Raw genomic sequence first — 20,849 nt, forward strand, 5'->3', positions numbered from 1 at the left:
ACTTCCAGCCCTTGTAATCTACTTCCGGTCTTGATATTTCCAGTCCTATAGTTGAGTTTGCCTCATTGTCCAGATGAGAAAAATATATTATGTAAATAGGACTGAAAGCCCACATCTATCTAAAAAAAAGAGTCTACTTAAGGCTGTTTAAATTCACTTCTGATCTAAGGTATTTACATTTCTCATATTTGAGCTTGTTTTATTGTTCCGATAAAGAAAACATATTATGTAGGTTTTCTTTATCGGTCTACTTCAGTAAAACAAGATCAACTTCCGGCCCTTGCAATCTTATTTTGATCAAAAGCTATAAGCAAAGATATAAGCTAGTGTCATAGCTTAGTTTATTTTGTTGTCCTGATGTAGAAAATATACATATATACTTGGACCTGAGAAGGCTTTTGCGGTCAAAAGCTATCTACTCACGGTATAAGTAGAAAATCCATAATAAGCTCATGCAACCTGTCAAAATAGTCGTATATAATAGGTTTTGCTTTATAGAAGTGTTGTTGTTTTTTGGACTGTAATTTGGGAAAGAATGGCTCATTGAGGCATTTAAGTGTTTATGCTTGTCTTTTTCCTTAAGCCATTGTCAAAATACCATATCACAATGCCAGGGAAGCTAATCGGTTTTGAGTACCTGATTAGCAAACATTCACAGAGGTTCATTAAGATAGGTTTCATAATAGTGTTTTTCTAAAAACAAACTTAAACAAAGTATAACTAATGCATTAGAAATTTTTAATTTGTCACTGCGCAATCTTGAATAAAAGTTTTAGTGTAACTTTGGCTTTGTTATCTGCATTCTACTACTGATCAAGCATTGTGTGCTTAATAGTTTATAAAATTAAAATTTAAACTTAATGTTTTACTCTCTTTGATGAATTTCAGCTGAAAAATTAATGAAATTTAAAAAATGTCAACAGTTGTTTAGTGTCAATTAAATTTGAATTACGAAACATAAATATTATAATGTTTCCAATACTAAAGTGTTCCAGGAAACTGTTCGTATATTTTCCTTCATTTAAACCTTCCTTGGACTTCAGTGATCATTAACAAAAATAATCGAATTGGTCTAGTCATTCTAGAGATGAGTGCTTTGCAACACATTTAGTAATTCGTTTTTATTTATAAGATATGACTATTAGTTGTCATATTGTCTCCTTGTTAACAAGCTGCTCTATTGTGTGCATACTCTATTTGATTTATAATACAGTAACCAATACAAGAACATATTAATATTGAAATTCAAACATTAAATCAAATATCTACAAATATATTTTTCTTAAAAACATGAAATTAAAAAAAAAACAATATACTTTGCAAAAATATATTGTTAATTGTTTCCTTGATTACATTTGGGAATCATCCAGCAGTTCACACTTTCTACATTGAAATAAAACCACATTTTGTTCCTTTCACTATCTTTATTGTTTCATGGATACATATGCAGGATTCTGTATAGTACGGTCAACTTCTTATAACTACCTTATATCCTTTTTTAAATCTAATGCTTAGAATCACTGTAATTTTTGTTAGCATTAAGTACTAAATTATTAAAGCTCAAGAACTGGAGATTGCCGGATATCTGTGCGTATGCAAGCACTTGATTTCATGACTGCTAATCATGTAAATATTTGCTGTTTGCTTTGAAACTTACATGGTTGCAAAGTGCAAGAACCAATATAATCATAAGTACCAGTTTTATTTGCTTTATGTTGTCTTGCTTCCTATGTTTCTTATAACACTACTCCCACTCCTTATCCTCATTTGGACAACTGGTATTACATTTGGTATGCTATTGCACATTTGATTGTTCCCTTGTGCTCTGTTTCCATTTCTACAGCTCATTCCATTCTCTATATACACTGTGAACAGACAGATAGGCAAATCATAAAAAAGAAATGTATATCCTCCCGGCAAACAAAAATTGTTTCTGCCTTCTAAGTGGTAGTTTTCAGCTTAGCCAAATTCCATGGTTGGACATACACCATCATCAAACTCATGCTTGTCTATATAGAAATGACGTTTCAACTAAAACTGAATATCTACAGAATGAATCTTTCTAGAGATGTCTTGCCACACAATATATTCAAATTTTTGTTTTAGGTTTCATAAGTGTTAGATTAATCAAAGTTCTGGTGAGCAAGGGAGGATTTAATATAAGGGAGGACTAATACAATGCAAGAATGCACTGAAATCAAACCTTGTTCAGAACTTTTAACATTACTACCCTCTCAATTATTTTTTTTTCATTTTACTCTATGAATAAAAGTGTCATAGGTTAAAATCTCATATGGTTGTACTTTTTATGATTGTGTACAAATTTATTTATTCCACTATTTTTTGTTCCCATAAGACCAGACCGATGTAAAAGTATTCGCTAATGCTTAGCCACAAAAGATTAAAAAATATTCGCTCTGCCAAATCCCATGGAGTGGAGGTAACATACACAATCATCAAACTCAGTGTTGTCTATATAAAAATGAAAGTGCATGCAAAGTTTTAATTCTAAAATTATCTTTTAAAAATATTGTGTGTTAAGACAGACAGAAATGAAATTTTTCCAGCCTCTCGTTTAATAATAGGCTTCGCCAATCGTCAGCCAGCTTCATAAAAAGAATTGCCATAGCAAAGACCAAGAATGTAGTCAGCTAGGGGTCCAAAAGGTATGCCCCCCAAATTTTCATTTACTTTTTAGTAAATGATCATTATTTAAATAATTCAACGTTACTGACAATGCTGAAAAATCATTCTCAAAATTGAAAAGGGACAAGAACTTTTTTAGCAACAAAATAGGGAATGAGCGGTTTATTGCAATAGCTTTACTCTCTGATTACTACAGAAAAATATCAGTCTTCTTGACCCCTCAAAAATATTTTTCCGGTTGTGTTCTTGGCAAAATGGTTATGGTTATGAATTAACTATAAAAATAATTATTTTATTTTCAAACAATATTTTAAAGATTATGCCCAAACATAAAATTTACTTTTTCTGGCTGCCAGATGGTGTAATTAGATGCTCTGAATACATGGATGAGATCTAATCATTTATAGAAGTTTCACCATAACAGTTGGAACTAACAAGAGGAGCTTGTAGTTGTCCATCATATAGATGTTAGTTCCAAGATTGTTACAGGAAATGCAAGCATAATCCTGTCACTAGCTCTTAGGTGTGAAGATATGAATGACCTTACAGTCACTTTCTTTGTCCAAGGTCAACTTCTGACCTCTGCCTTCTTCCTTGTGTGCCTTTGTTTATACCCACTACTGGGTAGGTTAAGTTAGGCGGTGTCCTGCATTCATTCACACATTGACCTCAAGCTTCTAGTTGCCTCTGCTATTTCTATACACGGGCATTAATATCAAATTGTTGAGTGCAATGCCACACATACGGTAGCTATTACTTTAAATGTATTCAGCTATGAGAAAATAAACTTATTGATAATTTTGTATATTGATGAGTTTTAATTCATGTCAGTTTCATCACGCTGCAGCATCAGTTTTGTCATGCAAATGTATGTAGTTACAGTTCAGTTTTTTTATTTTCTTTAACACTAAAAGATTTACAATTCTGTATAAACCATAGAACAGGAAGAAATAGGGTGAAATACATAATTTTGGACCAAAAAAGTAATTTAACCCTTGAAACTTGCAGTATAATGTTGATCTGAACCGATCATGAGTGGCAATCAACATTCTGGATAACCTCATTGTTTTCATAAAAATATAAAACTTTATTTTTCACGGCCAACTCTTACTAAGTATTTTTTTAATTATCTCCACATTGGCCCCTAAGTAATTTCAAAACATATTTCAAAGCAATGAGAGAGTTTATCCTTGCATACAATAATGTCAACCTGACACACACACACACACACACACACACACACACACACACACACACACACACATTTTGACAGTTCATAATACAAGTCAACACTACCACCACTATTTATATATACCATTTATAACAGAAAGAATTGCTGATTTCAATGGTGAAATTTGTTTTGCTGTTTTGGCAGTGATGTTACAGTGACATCACAAACTTGCCAGAACAATCGTCTTCATCTAAATATTTTGAAACAGGTGTCTGTCTGTTTTGGTTTTTAGATTTATTCACAAAAGGTATTTATTTTGTGAAACAGTGTTAATTACTTATAAATGAGTTTATTTTAGATCTTTTTAAATGAATATGTAGTATTTTTGGTAGTGCTTTTAAGGTTTTATATGTGATATGTTGTAATTAGTAAGTATAGGTAAATCTAGGCTAATGTGCAGTGCAGTGAACATGTTCGGAAGCTACAATATTAATGATATATCATGGATATAGTTTATTTTGTTGGTTTATAGCTTTTTATAGCTTTGTTTTAGGCTCACATATCAATAATGTCCCAAAATTTTGCTAATTTTTGACACTAGTGAACTTGTTGGCCTGTCAGACTGACAACCTAAGCTTTGACAGTGACATATAGTTTTCCTTTTACGCTTTCTGAAACCCCAAAACTAAGCCAATGTTTCAGCCAAAGTTCAAAATTAGTATTTATTTATTGTAAAATTAATATAATCAGTAAAATATTTCCATATAAAAATAATTTTGATATTGAAATTAAAATTAATTAAAATAAAATTAAAATTAAAAAAGTAAATTATTTACTTATTTAATTTTAATTAAAATAAAATAAGCATACTCATAGTAACAAATTTAGGTATGTCGCACCACTTAAAAAAAATAAAAATAAATTAGAAATTTATTATTAATTTTTAGTTGTTTTATAGTATATATCACTCTAAATTTCAGTATATTTTTGGAAATATTTAGTGTAAGAATTGTATTTTTGGTAAATTTTAAAAATAATGGTATCCATAGCAACAAATTTAGCCTTTGGTGCACTATTTCTAGTTTTTACAATATAGGTATTTAATTTTTCTTCAAGAGAACCTGGATGCCATTAAATATTGTTTCGGAAACTATATACAATGAAGAATAAATAGGCTATCTCTGATTCTAAAATTTATTATATTATCAAACTTAACCAGGCGCAGTCACACCACTTAAAAAAATAGTCTAGTCATATTTATTTTTGATGGTTTATGCATAATGTTTTTTAACCCTGGAACCGTACACCGGGGTACTGAGTGCCCCAGGGATTTTTCATTTTGCTGTAGTTTTAATGTTGGCAACGCGCAGCGCCACCATACTCCACGACTTTTGCTTGTTTTGTGGCGACCATCAGTTGCATTATTTGACGTGTGCGTGACTCATCGCTGTTTGTCTACAGTTCATGTTTGGGGCACTCAGTTCCCCAGTGTACGGTTAGTGTTACTTTTATCCACAGGTGTACATATTTTACTTATTTTGTTTTATGTCTTTTATTTTTTTGTTTTTGTGTGTTTAAATAATCATGGATAACCTGCAAGATGATGAAGACAATTTTAAATGAATTACTTCGATCATCTGAGACCGATCAGCTTGATGTATTTGAAGATCAACCTGATTATGAGAATGAACTGGACTATGTAGAAGATGACGATGTCTTATCAGATTTGTTTTTCGCCTGATGCATCGGAGGATGAGTATTTACCAACTGAAAGTGACAAAGAGGAAGAAGTGTCAGAAATTCTGCATAAGAAAAAAAGGGCGAGACGAAGTTTTGAAGAAAGTGTTGAGCCTGTACCCACAACTTCACACAGGTTCTGTCAGAAGATGATGAAGATGACGCAGACATAAGAGGTAACAGTTTCTCATGATCAGCAACAAAATGTAATCCAACTAAAAAAAAAAACAACTTTTGGGAAAAAATAAACATCGCTGGTCTACAAAACCATCTACAAGAGTTGGGAGAAACGCCAAGAAGAAATATAATTTTATTTAGATCTCGTCCAGAAGGAGCTGCTAGGGGAGTCACAAATCCTACTCAGGTATTTGACCTATTTTTGGATGAAACTATTATAAATAAGATAGTTTTATCATACTAACCAGGAGATTAGAGATCAAAAATTACAATACAACAATCAAAGTTGTACCGGAGAAACGTGTCCAGTCGAGATAAGAGCCTTATTAGGACTTGTGATTTATTTTGGTGCTCAAAAACAAAACCACACTCCCAATCGAAATTCTTTGGCATGAATCAAGAGGACTTCGCATAACCAAAACTGTCATGCCTCTTCGTAGATTTGAATTCTTAATCAATTGTTTTGAGGTTCGATGAAAAGACTACTCGAGATGCGAGAAAAGAGCTGGATCCTTTTGCTGCAATCCGAGAAATTTGGGATATATTTATCCAGCACTGCAAAGAGCCTCTACACTCCTGGAGCGTAATTGCACAATTGAATGAACAGTTGCTAGCTTTCAGGGGTAACTGCCAATTTCGTATGTATATATCCCCAAATAAGCCTGCCAAATATGGTATAAAAAAATTGTAATGTTATGTAATACAAATGGGTATTTGATTAATGCCATTCCTTATATTGGGAAAAAAATGGATACTGAAGGAAAACCCCAAGCAACATTTTTTGTGAAAAGTTGTCGGATCCCATTAAAGGTAGTAACCGAAATATAACCGTTGATAATTGGTTTTCCTTCGGGTACCCACTTTTTCAACGAGATGCTCGAAAAAGCATAATATTACAATGGTTGGAACTTTACGAAAGAATAAACCACACACATTCCACCAGAAATGTTGAAAAAACAGACCAGCGAAACATCACTGTTTTTTGTTTGACAAACAACTAACAATGGTGTCTTATGCAGCAAAGAAAAATAAAATCGTGCTTCTCCTATCTAACATGCACCAAGGTTCCAGCTTACAGAAAGGTACCACTTTGCCAGAAATGATTCACTTTTATAACTGTACGAAAGGAGGGTTGATGTACTGGATCAAATGTCTGCTCAGTACTCATGCAGCAGGAAAACAAGGAGATGGCCTATGTGCATATTTTATGGAATGTTAAATAGTATTGGTTTGAAACTCCTACATTATTTACAAAGAGAATACCTATATGAAGTCAAACCAGACCCCAAATGTCTAGACTTACATTCTTGTTTACTCTGGCAGAAGACCTCATGAGGCCTTGGATGGAACAGCGGCTGCAAAACACATCAATTCGAAGAGGGATTAGGCTTTCCATTGCGGAACAAACTTGGTGTGCAAGTGCCAGTCAAGCCAGCACCTGTCAACCGTAAGGCCGGAAGGTGCAGCATTTGTCCCCGGAGCAAAGACACAAAAACCACCAACTTATGTGATGAGTGTAAGCAGTTTACTTGCAAAACACATTCTGATTCTGTTTGTGTTGATTGCAGGAGTGAAAACTAGAAAAAAACTTGAAAGTTCAGGATCTAAACTAAACCTTAATACAAATGTAAACTTTTTCTTGTATGTATGTTTTTACAGCCTTGAATATACTTAAAATTGTATCAATATATTTTTGTTTCATTGTTCAAAAACTTGTAAACCAATAAGATGTGTTTTTTAATAAAAAAAATTTACTTAATATGAAAAAAATATTTTTTTAATTTTTGGGGCACACAGTACCCCAGTGTACGGTTAGTGTGACAAAAAATTGAGGTGTATGGTTCCAGGGTTTAAACCTTAATTTCCACATTCTCCTGAAAAAATAACGCAGGTTAGTAAACTTTTTAGCTTTTGTGATGAAAGTTATATTGTGATTCTTGGGGGAGGGAGGTTCTGATTTAGTCAAGTTCTTTTTATATACATAGAAAAGAAAGAAGATTACAATGTAATTTTTCAATAATAGTTTTATTCTTTTAATAAATACATTAAAAATAAAGTTTTCAAGTTTATTTTAATGCAAAATAGATTTTTTTGTCATAAAAATGTGATGAAAATTACGCTTTTCTTGTACATATCTAAGAAAAATGTACTTAACATACTTGAAAGTGTGAAAATGTAAGTCTTGTTATTAGCACATAAATTGGAAATATAAATTTATCACGTATAATAATAGATTTGTTTCAAAAAATAAAAATTATAATAATTCAAAAGGTTTATTTCATTATTTTCCTTAATTTAACTTTTACCTATATTTGCTGTAGGCGTATTGTATATAATTTCTTTCCTCATTTAGATATATGAATATATTTATAGTCATAAAATATATGACGTGTTTTGAGAATGTTAAGTCTAGCTCCATTTCACATTCCGCTTATTAGTGCAGTGTATGACATCTGACACTGTTGCAGACTTGACTCTCAAAATTGAGTCCATTTATCAAAATTTGTATCATCTCGGGTAATAGTTGTTGTATCTTCCTGTAGTTTTCTTTGTAGTAATAATCTAGATTTGATTTTGGATTTATGGTATGTATGATGGTATCTGGTCTGTGGCAAACACTATTCTAAGAGCCTTTGAAGTCCAAGTAGGTTTTTTTCTTGAAAATAGGTCTGAAAATGCTTCCTTCCTTTTTTTTCTTCAAAATTATTCTAAAAAACTAGAATAGACGTGGCTGCAAGAACGCCCATTTTACTCTTTAAATGAATTTTTCAATCATTAACCCGTATTGTATTGACCTGGTTGGACCTGTATTGTTCTTGTGTATTGTAAATTCTTTGTGACACCATTCTCATCTTGACGATGGTGTAATAAAGATATTTTGACTTTGAATAGTGTGTACCTAAGATCAGACACGTGAATACCATCCAAAATCAAACTTGGGTTATTACTACAACAAAATTACATATTTGCCAAGCTCTGTGTATCTGTGGGTGACAGCTTACTTTGTATATAGGTGTGGGACGCAGTGAACGGTGATGAGTTGCACAGTTTTCAACATAACCATATAGTGAAAAGTGTTAGTTTCTCTTCTGATGGTAGTCTCTTCGCGACGGCCAGCAATGAAAAACTTGTCCGACTCTTTGATCTCAACAAGCCAGATGCAGGTCAGTGCTAATTGTCATTTCTTAATAACTTTTGTTTTTAGGATTTAAAAAATTGTTGTATAACTACACTAACATGCTGGTTATTTAAATGTAAATTTTGGTAATTCTAAGCAATATATGGGTCAACCTCGATTTTTCTCATATTACAATATAATGTTCCAATAGTCAATTAGAAAAGGAAATGACTAGAATTTCTTGCCGGAAAGCAGTTATAGGGAGCAGGCAACTCATATTACATTATAATGTTCCAATAGTCAATTAGAAAAGGAAATGACTAGAATTTCTTGCTGGAAAGCAGTTATAGGGAGCAGGCAACTGCAAGAATTACCTATTAGTGATCAGGGGCACTGACGTGATCTGGGCTTCAAATTTGGAACTACTCGAGTTAATTTTTTTTTCTAAAAGAGAGCAAGCAGCGCGAAGCGCTGCGCAGCGGGCAAGCATCGTGCGTGATCTTCGTCTATACTGAATTGATTCAGGCCAAAGGAATGACACAGATTACTTACGGAGATTTTGTATTGGGCGGATTATATTGGTTTACTTTGCTTTCCAGCATGTAATTATGTGTTTAAAATTGTTTTACATACATTACCTACATTATATTGTAATATGTAATAACAATTTATCAAAAATTTTTAATAAAAAAAAAGGATCACGCACGATGCCTGCCCGCTGCGCAGCGCTTCGCGCTGCTTGCTCTTTTAGAAAAAAAATTAACTCGAGTAGTTCCAAATTTGAAGCCCAGATCACGTCAGTGCCCCTGATCACTAATAGGTAACTCTAAGAATATATGACCGTCTGGCAGTTGCCTGCTCCCTATAACTGCTTTCCGGCAAGAAATTCTAGTCATTTCCTTCTCTAATTGACTATTGGAACAATATATTGTAATATGAGAAAAATCGAGGTTGACCCATATATTGCTTAGAATTACCTAAATTTTTCCTGAACGGTAAAGTATCTGACATTGTTTTTAATAATAAAGAAAGATAAAAAAATAATATTCTCTTTTTTTAGCCCTATTAAAGTTTCTAAACAGTTAATTTTTTTAATAATTTAAAATTGAACACTTTTTCAAATTTCCTTAAGTTTTTATTACAAAAACTGAATTAGTAGTATTAGATTTATAAAGTAAAGCATATAAACTCTAAAGCCTTTTTTTAGATATTACATAATATTGGTCCAAATTTAATATATTTAGGTATATCTAAATTGAGCAAAACTGATGGATGGGACCCACTTTGATGGCAAATACAGCTTATTTCAATGTTTTAGACTAAATAAGTATTAATCTGAAATTTCTGTTATTAACCTTTTTATGGAATAGGAAATGTTTACTTGAAACTGCATTAAGGTGCCAGAGAAAATTTGTTGTTCAGAATGAATCCAGTAAGCAGGTAACTGATTTATTCTAGGAAATAAAACAATTAGTATTTTAAAACAAAATAATAGAAACTAAATTATTAGGTATTATCTGTTCATCAAGATTTCTCATACATTATATGTTGATAATTGTAATTTTTTTAATGTATCAGTAAAATAAATTAATTGAAGTGATAGAGTATAATGAAAAGGGAAATAACAACAGACAGTCAGACAGTTGTTGCAATACTGCTATATAAGAAGTTATTATGCACCAAGGTTTGATATTGAAGGTCATTTTGTGGTGTGATAACAATTTGTGTAGTAGTAACTAGAGAATTTTGATAGGGTGGTAGAACCAACTAACCAAATTGGAAGGATAATCCTCTTCTTGACAGGTACACAAGTTAAACAAATATACATTTATTATGTATCTCTCCTATCCAATCAGGAAACTCATGATAAAACTTTGTGTTTATCTCCTCCCAGTAGTATATTTGAAACAAACTGTCAATATTCAGGTTTAGTTAAAAATACTGAACCAGTATTTAAAACACTATTTTGCTCTGGTACTAAAAGAAAATGAGAAATGAAACATATTCATAATTTACAAAGTTTTATTAAGGTCTTGCTAAAATTGTGCTAAAAAAGGACATGCAATTTTGGTTTTTGAATGGCTAAAAATTAATATTCTATGAGTATCAAAACTTACATCAAACTCAATAATTGAGGCTGCCTTTCAAATTAAAGTTTGTATTTATTTCAATGTTTAGTGGTTCATTATTTTAACTGCCATTGGTATATATACATGTATAGACGTAAGCTTAAAGCAATGCCAGTTAAAATATTGAACCACTAAACATTGAAATAAATACAATATATATATATATATATATATATATATATATATATATATATATATATAATATGTGGTGTGATTAATCTTTTATTTTTTTACCCAAAATATTATTTATTTCAGGTTTTGTTATGATTATTAATTTATTATTATAAACAAAACCATTAAAGCAAAAGAACTACATTTTGTAATAAATTCTATGTTTATTTGTAATTATTTATTTGTTTATAGTACTGTATGTTTATTAAGATAGATCAAATTAGGGTTTGCTCATTTAATTTCTTTAAAATATATAATATTAAACATGAAAGCAAATGTGCTCTAATGACAAACAGCTGGGCTGTACAGGAAGCAGTGAGACATATGACCTTGTCACTAGGCCAGTGTCTGTGGTGTGCTACAGTTAACATTATCGTCTGCCGACTCTAGGTGGCATTGGCTGCCTTCCTGATCGTTCACCTTGAGTCAAGGCTTGCCCCCAAGGTCTCCTGTATCCTGAGATTGTTGTACTGCCTCTTGTACTAGAGCAATAACTTTAAAAAACTGAACAGGTTGTAGCTTCTTGTTTTTATACACCAACCTCGATTGTAGTCTTTTTGGCTACCACTTGTAGGAAAAAATTCATCCAAGAGTCATTTTTATACCTTATTTTCAATCAAACTAAAGAGTTTTATAATAATTTGTATAATTATTTTCAATTATTTTTTGTAAATTAACATTTATATTCATTATGAAATTGTTATACCAATTATAATAAGTTAAAAATACATCTATTGTTTGTGTTAACACTACTGCGTTGATTTATGATTAATGAACACCTGATTGTTTAGAAATATTACAGTAATCGACCAGCTGGTAATAGTACCTACATTTATTTAATTTACCATTTTTGAGTTTATAGTACTGGATGTTTATTAAAATAGATCAGATTTTCTTCGCCAGCTTTGTTATAAATTGAGCTCACAACTTTTGGCTTAGTAAAATAAATAATAAGATATAGGTTTTCATTACTTGAATAGATTAAGACGCTAATCACAAGACATGTATACAATTTGTTTGAATAATACAATATTTGTGGTATAAATCATAATTAAATAAAAATAGTAACACTTTTTTACAACATTTCTTTGATTTAATCCTCTTTTCATAAGGTAACACATGTTTTTAACAAGAGGATGTACAGATTCAGCTTTTGAAATGTAAAATTAGTATATTTTCTATATATGAACTGGCTTGTATCTTGTAGCTTATGACTAATACTAATAATATTCCATGTAATGGACTATAAGTGATTATAGTTAATCAGAATATTGTTAAAGCAGTTTTAGAGGTAAGTACTTTGAAAATGAAAAGTGTCAAATAAGTAATGAAAGAGTATCTACTGTGATTCTTTGATTATGTAAAATTTGATCAAAATCTGTTCATTGGTTAAAAATGTGGTTACATAAACAAGCACACTTGCATTGACATTTGTTATAAAAAGAACTTTTAATTATTATCTTAAATAAAATAATTAAGACCTTAAAATAATTCAAGCAAAACTTCTGAAAATTGGTTGATGCGTAACATTTTCTCCCAATGTTCCATTGTGCAGGGAAAAGTAACTAGTGTCTTTTTTACTGGGATATTTATTATGTTTTTCGTGTTTCATAAGATCTACTCTATCGTTTAAAAAACTTGCTAAAAATGGTAAAAGTCTTAAATATATTTAATTATTCCACCAAAGAAAATATTATAACGATTAAAATCAATATGTATAAATTGTGAAACATTCAAAACTACCCATTCTGAATTCACATGTTTTCTGTCTGCATAGGTCCACAAAAATTCGCTGGTCACACAGCTGGTCTGCGCCATGTATTCTTCCTGCGCAATGACACTCGACTTGTATCCTGCTCGGATGATCGTACTCTGCGTGTGTGGGATCGGAACTACGGACAGGTAACACTTTACACAAATTATTATACAAATAGAGCCTACTTATTTATCAATTTGTACAATAAAAATCAAATTCTCATATCAACAAACAGAAAGATAGGTCAATGTAAACTAAATAGTTTAGACTCAAATTTAGTTTGTAGTGATATTAAAAATGCCACACCAAATAACACTAATATATATGTCACAGTGTTACTTGCTCCACTGGGACTTGAACCACAGAGCTCTTACTTTTAGGATTCATATATATATATTTTTTGTCACAGACCAGAGAAAATGTATACCAATACAAAAATGTGTTTACCAAAAGCTTTGGATCTTGTATTATTTATAAATAAAAAAAGGTTATTTTGGTTTTTTTTTCCTAGTTTAACTTACTGCAACTTTCACATAACTTGTGATACTAAGATATTTAAAATGTATACAATTTTGTGGTGAACAAAACAGAGATAGTTCTTCAGAAATACACCAAATGTACACAGTTTTGTGGTGAACAAAAACATAGAAATAGTTCTCCGGAAATACATGGCATGCATCTTATTGTTAAAATACTCTATCACAGTCTCACTTTGTTAATAAATAAGATGACTGTAACAATAAATTCGAACCAAAATTAAATATAACCAGCTAATTGCAATTGCTTTTGTATTGTTCAAAAACCACATTGAATCATTGAGAAACCATAACTGAAAAGAAATGGAGAAAACAAGCAACTGCTCTTAATTAGGCACAACGTAAAATATGTAAAAGTGTTTTTATCACTCTCAGCTAGATCACATATGCATTCAAGTGAACAATTATAACTCTCCAAACAATACAAGAAATCAGTTAAACCGAGGTTAACCGAAGGCGTTTTCTCAAATAACGTTCTGAGTTCAGAAGTAATTCAAGAATACACTGTTACCATTTTTTAGGTAAACATTTTATTAGGATTACGTTCTGGTGCATAGCAGTGAATGTGTTAAAAATAGTTTTGTTTAAAAAGATGTATTGCAACTTTTTTTAATACACACCTACATTGAAAGTATGTTACAAAAAGAGTGGAAATATAATAACATATCTGTGTGTATGTAGGAAGTTATGAAACTTGAGTTCAAACACTCACCCACCAGCCTGGAGGTGTCCCGAGACGGCTCCACTCTCACGGTCTCTCATGGGAACACGGTCTCCTTCCTAGACTCTCAAACGTGAGTACACTCATGAAATTAACAATTTTTTCATTTTTTACTGTATGTTAAGTTTTGAGAAATTCCATCCATTCTATTCTCACAGCTTGATAAAATTATGGCACTCTCCCATATTATAGTAGAAATCTTACAATTTTAAAATTTTGAAAGATTTGTACATTTAACACACTCTGTATATGGTTAGTTATAATAATTATAACTAACCATAGTTAATTATTAACTTTTATTTATGCTTAAATGTTCAATATAATGTTTAACTGCTTTTAATGCTTCCTGCCAGCATAGTGCCCTCAGCACTACTCTCATGTTTTTATTTTTTAAATAATTCTTTTATTTTATTTTTTTTTTTACTTACAACTGGTTATTGATTATTTTTGCCATTCCAAAGAACCTCTACTGCAATCTAGTGGTGATTTCTTTACTGCAAGGACTATTGGCCGGTCTGATTTATGTTGAAGTCACCATTGTAATGACGTCACAAGCACTTGTCAACAACCACTTGTCAGCATCCCTATCTTTGTATTTAGCAGAGTTTACGAACTCAAAAAGTATTGACAAACCTACCTACATTTTAATATTTCTAAAGAAATCAACCCCATTGAAGAATTGGGTTCTTTTGGAGCATTTTTTAAAGCTAAAATAATTTTAATGGGTTTCCTAGGATCGAATTAGTGGGGAGAGAGAAATAAAAAGTCACGTAGTACATGCCACACTGGTAATCTGTCTCACTTTGTATAATCCACTACAATAGTTGTACAGTTGCAGTTTGGTCAGTTAGCCGACACAGAGTTAAGTTTTCAACTGTTGCAGTCTGGAGGTGGTACGAGAGGTGCCAGTCGCCACACAGGTCAACTCAGCCTCTCTTCACCCAGACCACACAATCTTTGTCTGTGGTGGTGATGACCTCAAAATGTACAAGTTTGACTTCAAGACTGGTGCTGAGATAGGTAAGTGTCTCGGAATAGCAAGCACCAAAACTTATAGTTAATGCTTAGAGTTACAGTTAACGCTTTGGTTGACTGTAGCAGCTATTGTAATAATGTTTTGCATGTGCATTTACTTTACAAAACAATGTAATGTCATAGTGATGATATATGTGAATGAGTAGAGTATGGACATTTTTTAGTATTTTTTTTTTTTTTTAGGAAAACAAAGAATAAACATAATTTAATTAATATTGTAATATTTCAGCTTAGACAATTTTTGCAGTAGTAGTTGCCCTCAATGTATTTGAAGTTTGCCCTATTTATTCTTTAGGGCAAATGTTACATGAGAGTTGATAAATAACATTTTTTTGTGCAATCCATCTTGCCAATTATAACGTTTCTGTGTAAAATTACTTTTGAATCAACTAACTGGTTGAATAATAATTTTGCAGTTACATTACTTTTTTTTCATGGTTATACGGTTTTTACAAGTATTAAGAACATTAGTGTTGCAGCACAACTCCAAATCCAGATATACTTATAACTATAAATTACAGATAAATTATTGATTTAAAAAATATATTTTATATAACTTGATGTATGTTGAGATATGTATTAAAACAACAGGATAATGTTTACACGTTAGCTATGACGATCTTAAACCACTTTTATAAATTCATTAAAATAGTATGTTTTCATTTCCAGCAATAAGTTTTAGGCAGCAGGATCCATAATTGCACATTAACTGATATGTTTGAAACTTGAGGTTATATCCCTAGTAGACCTATCAATCTAGGGGACCGAGGGGAAATCAGGGTTTCTGGTGGGGGGGGGGGGAGAGGAATAACAAGTCAAGGAGGGGTAGGCATTGGTTACCCAAACGTGATACCAACATTCACACAAAAAACTTACAAGGAATTTTAGAGGTCAGAGTAGGGCTGCTGACTGCATATGGGGATAATTTAAAAGTTTTTCAGTATTTTTCCTATTTTTTAAATTTTTGGAAGAGTTTGTACCTCTATGTTGAAGTTTGATTGTCAGTTTTTTCCTCTATGCTGTCAGTCTTGTTTGTCAATATGCATTTTATATGCACATCATGTTAATAAGTTATTCTTTCCTGTCTTGTGATTGGTCAAATTTTTCTGCATTGTACATTTCAAAATAAAGACGGTCTTTGTGTTTTGTCGTCATTATTGTAGCCATTTTGTATTTGAATTGTGTTTTATTTGGTTCTTCTGAAGCTTCTAGAACAATGGATTTACTTTCTGCAAGTTAAGTAGTTTTACCTTCGGACAATATGTGTAGTGTTTTTTTATTGTGTTAGAATGAAAAGTTCTCATACTGTGTAGTTTTTTACCTAGATATGGAATTTTATATTCCTTTTCTGTGTAAAACAAATGTGGGGGCCATTATCTTCTAGCTGAGAATACATTGTTGTTTCATTGTTTTAGACAGGTTTAATATGGTTAGGTGAGTTTGTAATATTTAGTGAACATTAGTGATCAGCCTTTTAAAATTTTATATTTTACTGATCGGTACTATATCGAGGAATGTTGTACATTCGTCACCATTTGTTTTCGGTGCTGCTCCATGTTGTTGGCTGGAGGCACTACCGTTAGAACGTTCAACTTCTAAAAACCTTGTTTCGTAGCCAAAATAAAAAAAAATATTTGGTACATTATAAGAAATTTGGCAATGGTTATTTCTTCAAAATAAACAGAAACATTGTTTACACATATGAGTACACAACAGCTAAATTTCAATTACAATGTAAAATACAGTTTTATACATACAAAATTATATACATATTTAGATTAGACAAATAAAATTTAATCAGAGTAAAATTCAAGTACCTGCATTCCTATATGGATAATATTTTGAAGTAAGGAGCAATATTGCTTATAGATATGAGCACAAAACAGATAATTGTCAGTTACAATGCAAAAAAACACAGTTTTATAAATGAAAAAAAGTTGTGTATGTATATATATATATATATATATATATATATATATACATTAGAATATTTTGAAACTAAGTCAGAATCACATTCAAGTGTCTGCGTTCCTCTCTGAATATTTTCAAGTTCTTGGTCTACTCTTCTCCACTACCAGAAGAATAATCTTCAAAGGAAACATCACTTGACCAAGCTTCAATGTCAGTTTCAAAAACGCCTTTATGTTAACTTTTATCACTATGACTCATTATGATAACTCAGTTGCTCATCCAAGCAGTGCCTAATGTGGCACTATCATGATATTGGTACATCAAAATAATCACAGAAAACAATAAATTGACTTATATTCAATCAAAACAACACAATAGGAAAACAACTACGTGACAGTTGCTTTGCACCAGCCCAACAAAGTAAAGTGCTCCAACAAATTTGACAGTCAACTGCCGTCCGCCAAGTCTGATAGTCATCTGTTGTGCTCCACACTGAATGGTTCAGCTGGCGTATTTCTCATACTTCTCATAATCTTCCGAATCAGTGCTTTCAGTTCCATCAGTGCATAGAGGAATTTTTCCAACATTTATGGTAAAGTTACGTTTACTTTACAAAGAACGTAAATATTGAACAAACTGTTTGTTTGCAACACAAGAAAATAAAATGATATTACAGTGTGACACTAGTTCTTAAAAGTGGTCCAAGTACATCGCACATGCGATGATAGCACTTAAAGGGTTCAATTGACTTCTATGATCATTATCTTTATTCTCGTATTCTTTGAACTAATCTCAAGTTGTATGAATAATTATTGGGATTTGTGTTACTTGTTTTATTTGTTGGACTAACAGTTAACCTTAACATGATTGATCTGCCTTTGCATAGATTATGCTAGCTGTGAATGTACACAATATATCATTATAATTTAAAATAACATTTTACATTCATATCATATTTACAATATTCACAAAATGACTATAAAAGTCATCTGAAAATATAGTAGATTACTCAATATGGTTCAGTATCTAGATTTTCAACTAAACTACCAAAAGTTTGTCAAAGAAGTAGTAGTATACTGTATTTTTCGACAGAAAAAAAGCATGTGTTCACACAAAAAGACTATGCGAAGAAAGTTTTTATTAATCAATATTTGTACAGAATGGAAATCTTCAGTATGTTATAAATAAGTGCAAAAATGGAAACATCCTGAGTCAGAAAACAAAGGCAAATTCGCACACATATTTATCCTTTATGTGCCGGGATTATCATAGAAAATTAGATGAAAAAAGATAACTAAGACCCTTCTAGAAAAAACATCTTAAGGCAAAGTAAGGCTGGAAGGCATCTGTTCTGTTCCCCTCTCCTCCCAACCATCACCATCCAGGTATTGTTATACTAAGTTGTGACACTGCAAGTTGTAATATTGATTTTCCTCCAGTCTCCACTCACCTTCTGTGGTGTGTGCAACGTGTTGTGTGTAGCTGGACTATAAGTATGACGTAGGTGATTTCATCTTCACTTATCATTAAAAGTTTTTGTGTTTGCTTAATGCTAGGTTTTGGCACCTGACGAAGAGGACAGGTTCTACTTCTCGAAATGCAGTGTCCTGTTTTTATAATACATAACGATGGCTAATATCCAAAATCCTTTAAATCACCCATTGTCTATAAAATGAACTATGAAGATGGCAGCGTTATTGTCAACTATATTTTCTTCCCCGTTTGTACATTAGGTTTGTGAGATAAACGTATGCTTTGGTGTCTTAATTTTTCAAGATTGAATAAAATTCTTGTCATCTCATTATTTTCTGTGTAGTAATCCTTAATTAAATTTCCTCGACTAAAAGTGAATGTTCTAACAATAATCGGAATCCTAATACCATATTCTTTGTTTGCAGAGTCATTCAAGGGACACTTTGGGCCGGTACACTGTGTCCGATTTTCCCCAGATGGTGAACTATACGCCTCCGGTTCTGAGGACGGCACTCTACGACTCTGGCAGACGACCGTGGGCAAGACCTACGGCCTCTGGAAGTGTGTGGAGGGTGCGGCAAGTCAGGAGATGAACACCATTCCGGAGGTGGTTGCCAGCTAAGCCGACTCTACCCCTACCGACACATGTCCTTGCACCCAACACCTTCAGCTGAGGACATGCCAGCGTATGTCTAGTACGCTTCTCCTGATATATCTCAATCAAATGCAATTATCCCACTTGTGATATTAGAGAGAACCAGAATAAAATAAAAGGAATAGATTTTTTATTAATTTTTTACCTTTAGATTTAATTTTAACACTTTTGAGCGCAGTGCTAAGTGTTACTCATTTCAAAACAAGTATTTACTTTTTTAAATCAGAAAATATATTATTATTTTTTATATGTATATTTTATTCCATACATAAAAATTCAAAACTATTATTCTTAAAAATGATAAATTGGTTTTCTTATATATTGCTCAATGTTTCCTGTGTGTTATAGTATTTTTAATCAAAACCCAACACTAACTGACCTCCATGTATATTGACAGATTATAAAAGTTAAGACATTCCGTTTTTTTTGTTCTGCTTAATATCGTTTAGATTTAATGTGTTAGAATTTTTCATACCCTTACTACATAGTTCCAGAATACTTTTATAAACCACTAAAATACATGTCTTGTGGTTTTTAATAATATTTTCCTACAAAAAAAGTACTTAAAACTGTAAAAATGTAGATATATAAATCATCCAGACTCCATATGTCATGTGCCTATAGCAATTATTTATTAGTCATCAGTCGCATTTGTTTATTTATTCATTTATTTATTAATGTAACCACACAAATAATTGTCACCTGTTACAAGATCTGGACAGATCTCACCATTCTGTTGTGAACCTGAAGTTGTTAACTATTTGTAAACTCGAGGTAAATACTCTGTCTAGATTTGCTCGGATGTTTTGAGATATTTCTTGGCACTGTTTGACCAGGGTTGGTACCACTGTGGTCGATATTGTTTTCTTTTATTTATTGACTTCATTGAAATAAAAGTTTTGTTTGGAATTGAATTGTGTTTATAATCCTCCTTGTGTTTTATTATTTTCACTTGTTGGTTTAAATAGACCTTAGTCAGTAGTCTTCAGTACAATCTTTGATTGTATTACTTACTTGGGAGATGAAACAATCATTTGGATTTGGTATGCTGAGCACTGGAGAGAATTTTCAGGTAGTTCTGAGGCCAACGCTTGGGCTGTATCATATAACTTTGGTTGCTATCTGACCTCTCACTCCACAGATGGCAGTACTAGCACTTATTATTGTTGTGCTTCAATTCATTTGAATGAGTTACCTCTCGTGTAACTAATACAAACAAAAGAACAACAGTTAAAGCTTTATTAACCATCTGTAGTGGTTGTCATGTATAAAATATAAACAGATAATATCCTTGACATATTCAAGATAATGATTATGAAATGATATTTTAAGAATAAAATAAAATCTTGTGTCACAAAATATACAATAATTTCAGCTCGTAAAAATATTAACTTAAATTAAACTTAAAATATATATTAATCATTGTACATGGTGTTTTTAATACATTTTAAAATATAAAAGGCAAGTTAAATATCCTTAATTTTATTTTTACATGCAAACTTTTTCTTTAATCTAAATTTTTTACATAATTTCAACTAACACATGTCTCATATCGACAAGCAGTTACAACATTAATGATGTAGCCAGTTTGGAGAAGATTTTGTTATTATCGT

At 31.7% G+C, this 20,849-nt stretch overlaps 1 protein-coding gene across 1 annotated transcript in view; it reads left to right on the plus strand.

Moving 5' to 3' along the window:
- LOC124353986 (serine-threonine kinase receptor-associated protein) overlaps window positions 1-20,150 on the plus strand; it is a 28,568-nt gene extending 8,418 nt beyond the window's left edge. The window contains exons 3-7 of the mRNA XM_046804091.1: window positions 8,745-8,895; window positions 12,927-13,051; window positions 14,123-14,235; window positions 15,046-15,182; window positions 19,007-20,150. Of these exons, the coding sequence (XP_046660047.1) occupies window positions 8,745-8,895; window positions 12,927-13,051; window positions 14,123-14,235; window positions 15,046-15,182; window positions 19,007-19,203 (723 nt within the window). The 3' untranslated portion in view covers window positions 19,204-20,150. The remainder of the gene's footprint in view (window positions 1-8,744; window positions 8,896-12,926; window positions 13,052-14,122; window positions 14,236-15,045; window positions 15,183-19,006) is intronic.
- The last annotated feature ends 699 nt before the right edge of the window (window positions 20,151-20,849 follow it).

The sequence above is a fragment of the Homalodisca vitripennis genome, chromosome 2 (assembly GCF_021130785.1).
Source record: "Homalodisca vitripennis isolate AUS2020 chromosome 2, UT_GWSS_2.1, whole genome shotgun sequence".
Taxonomy (NCBI): domain Eukaryota; kingdom Metazoa; phylum Arthropoda; class Insecta; order Hemiptera; family Cicadellidae; genus Homalodisca; species Homalodisca vitripennis.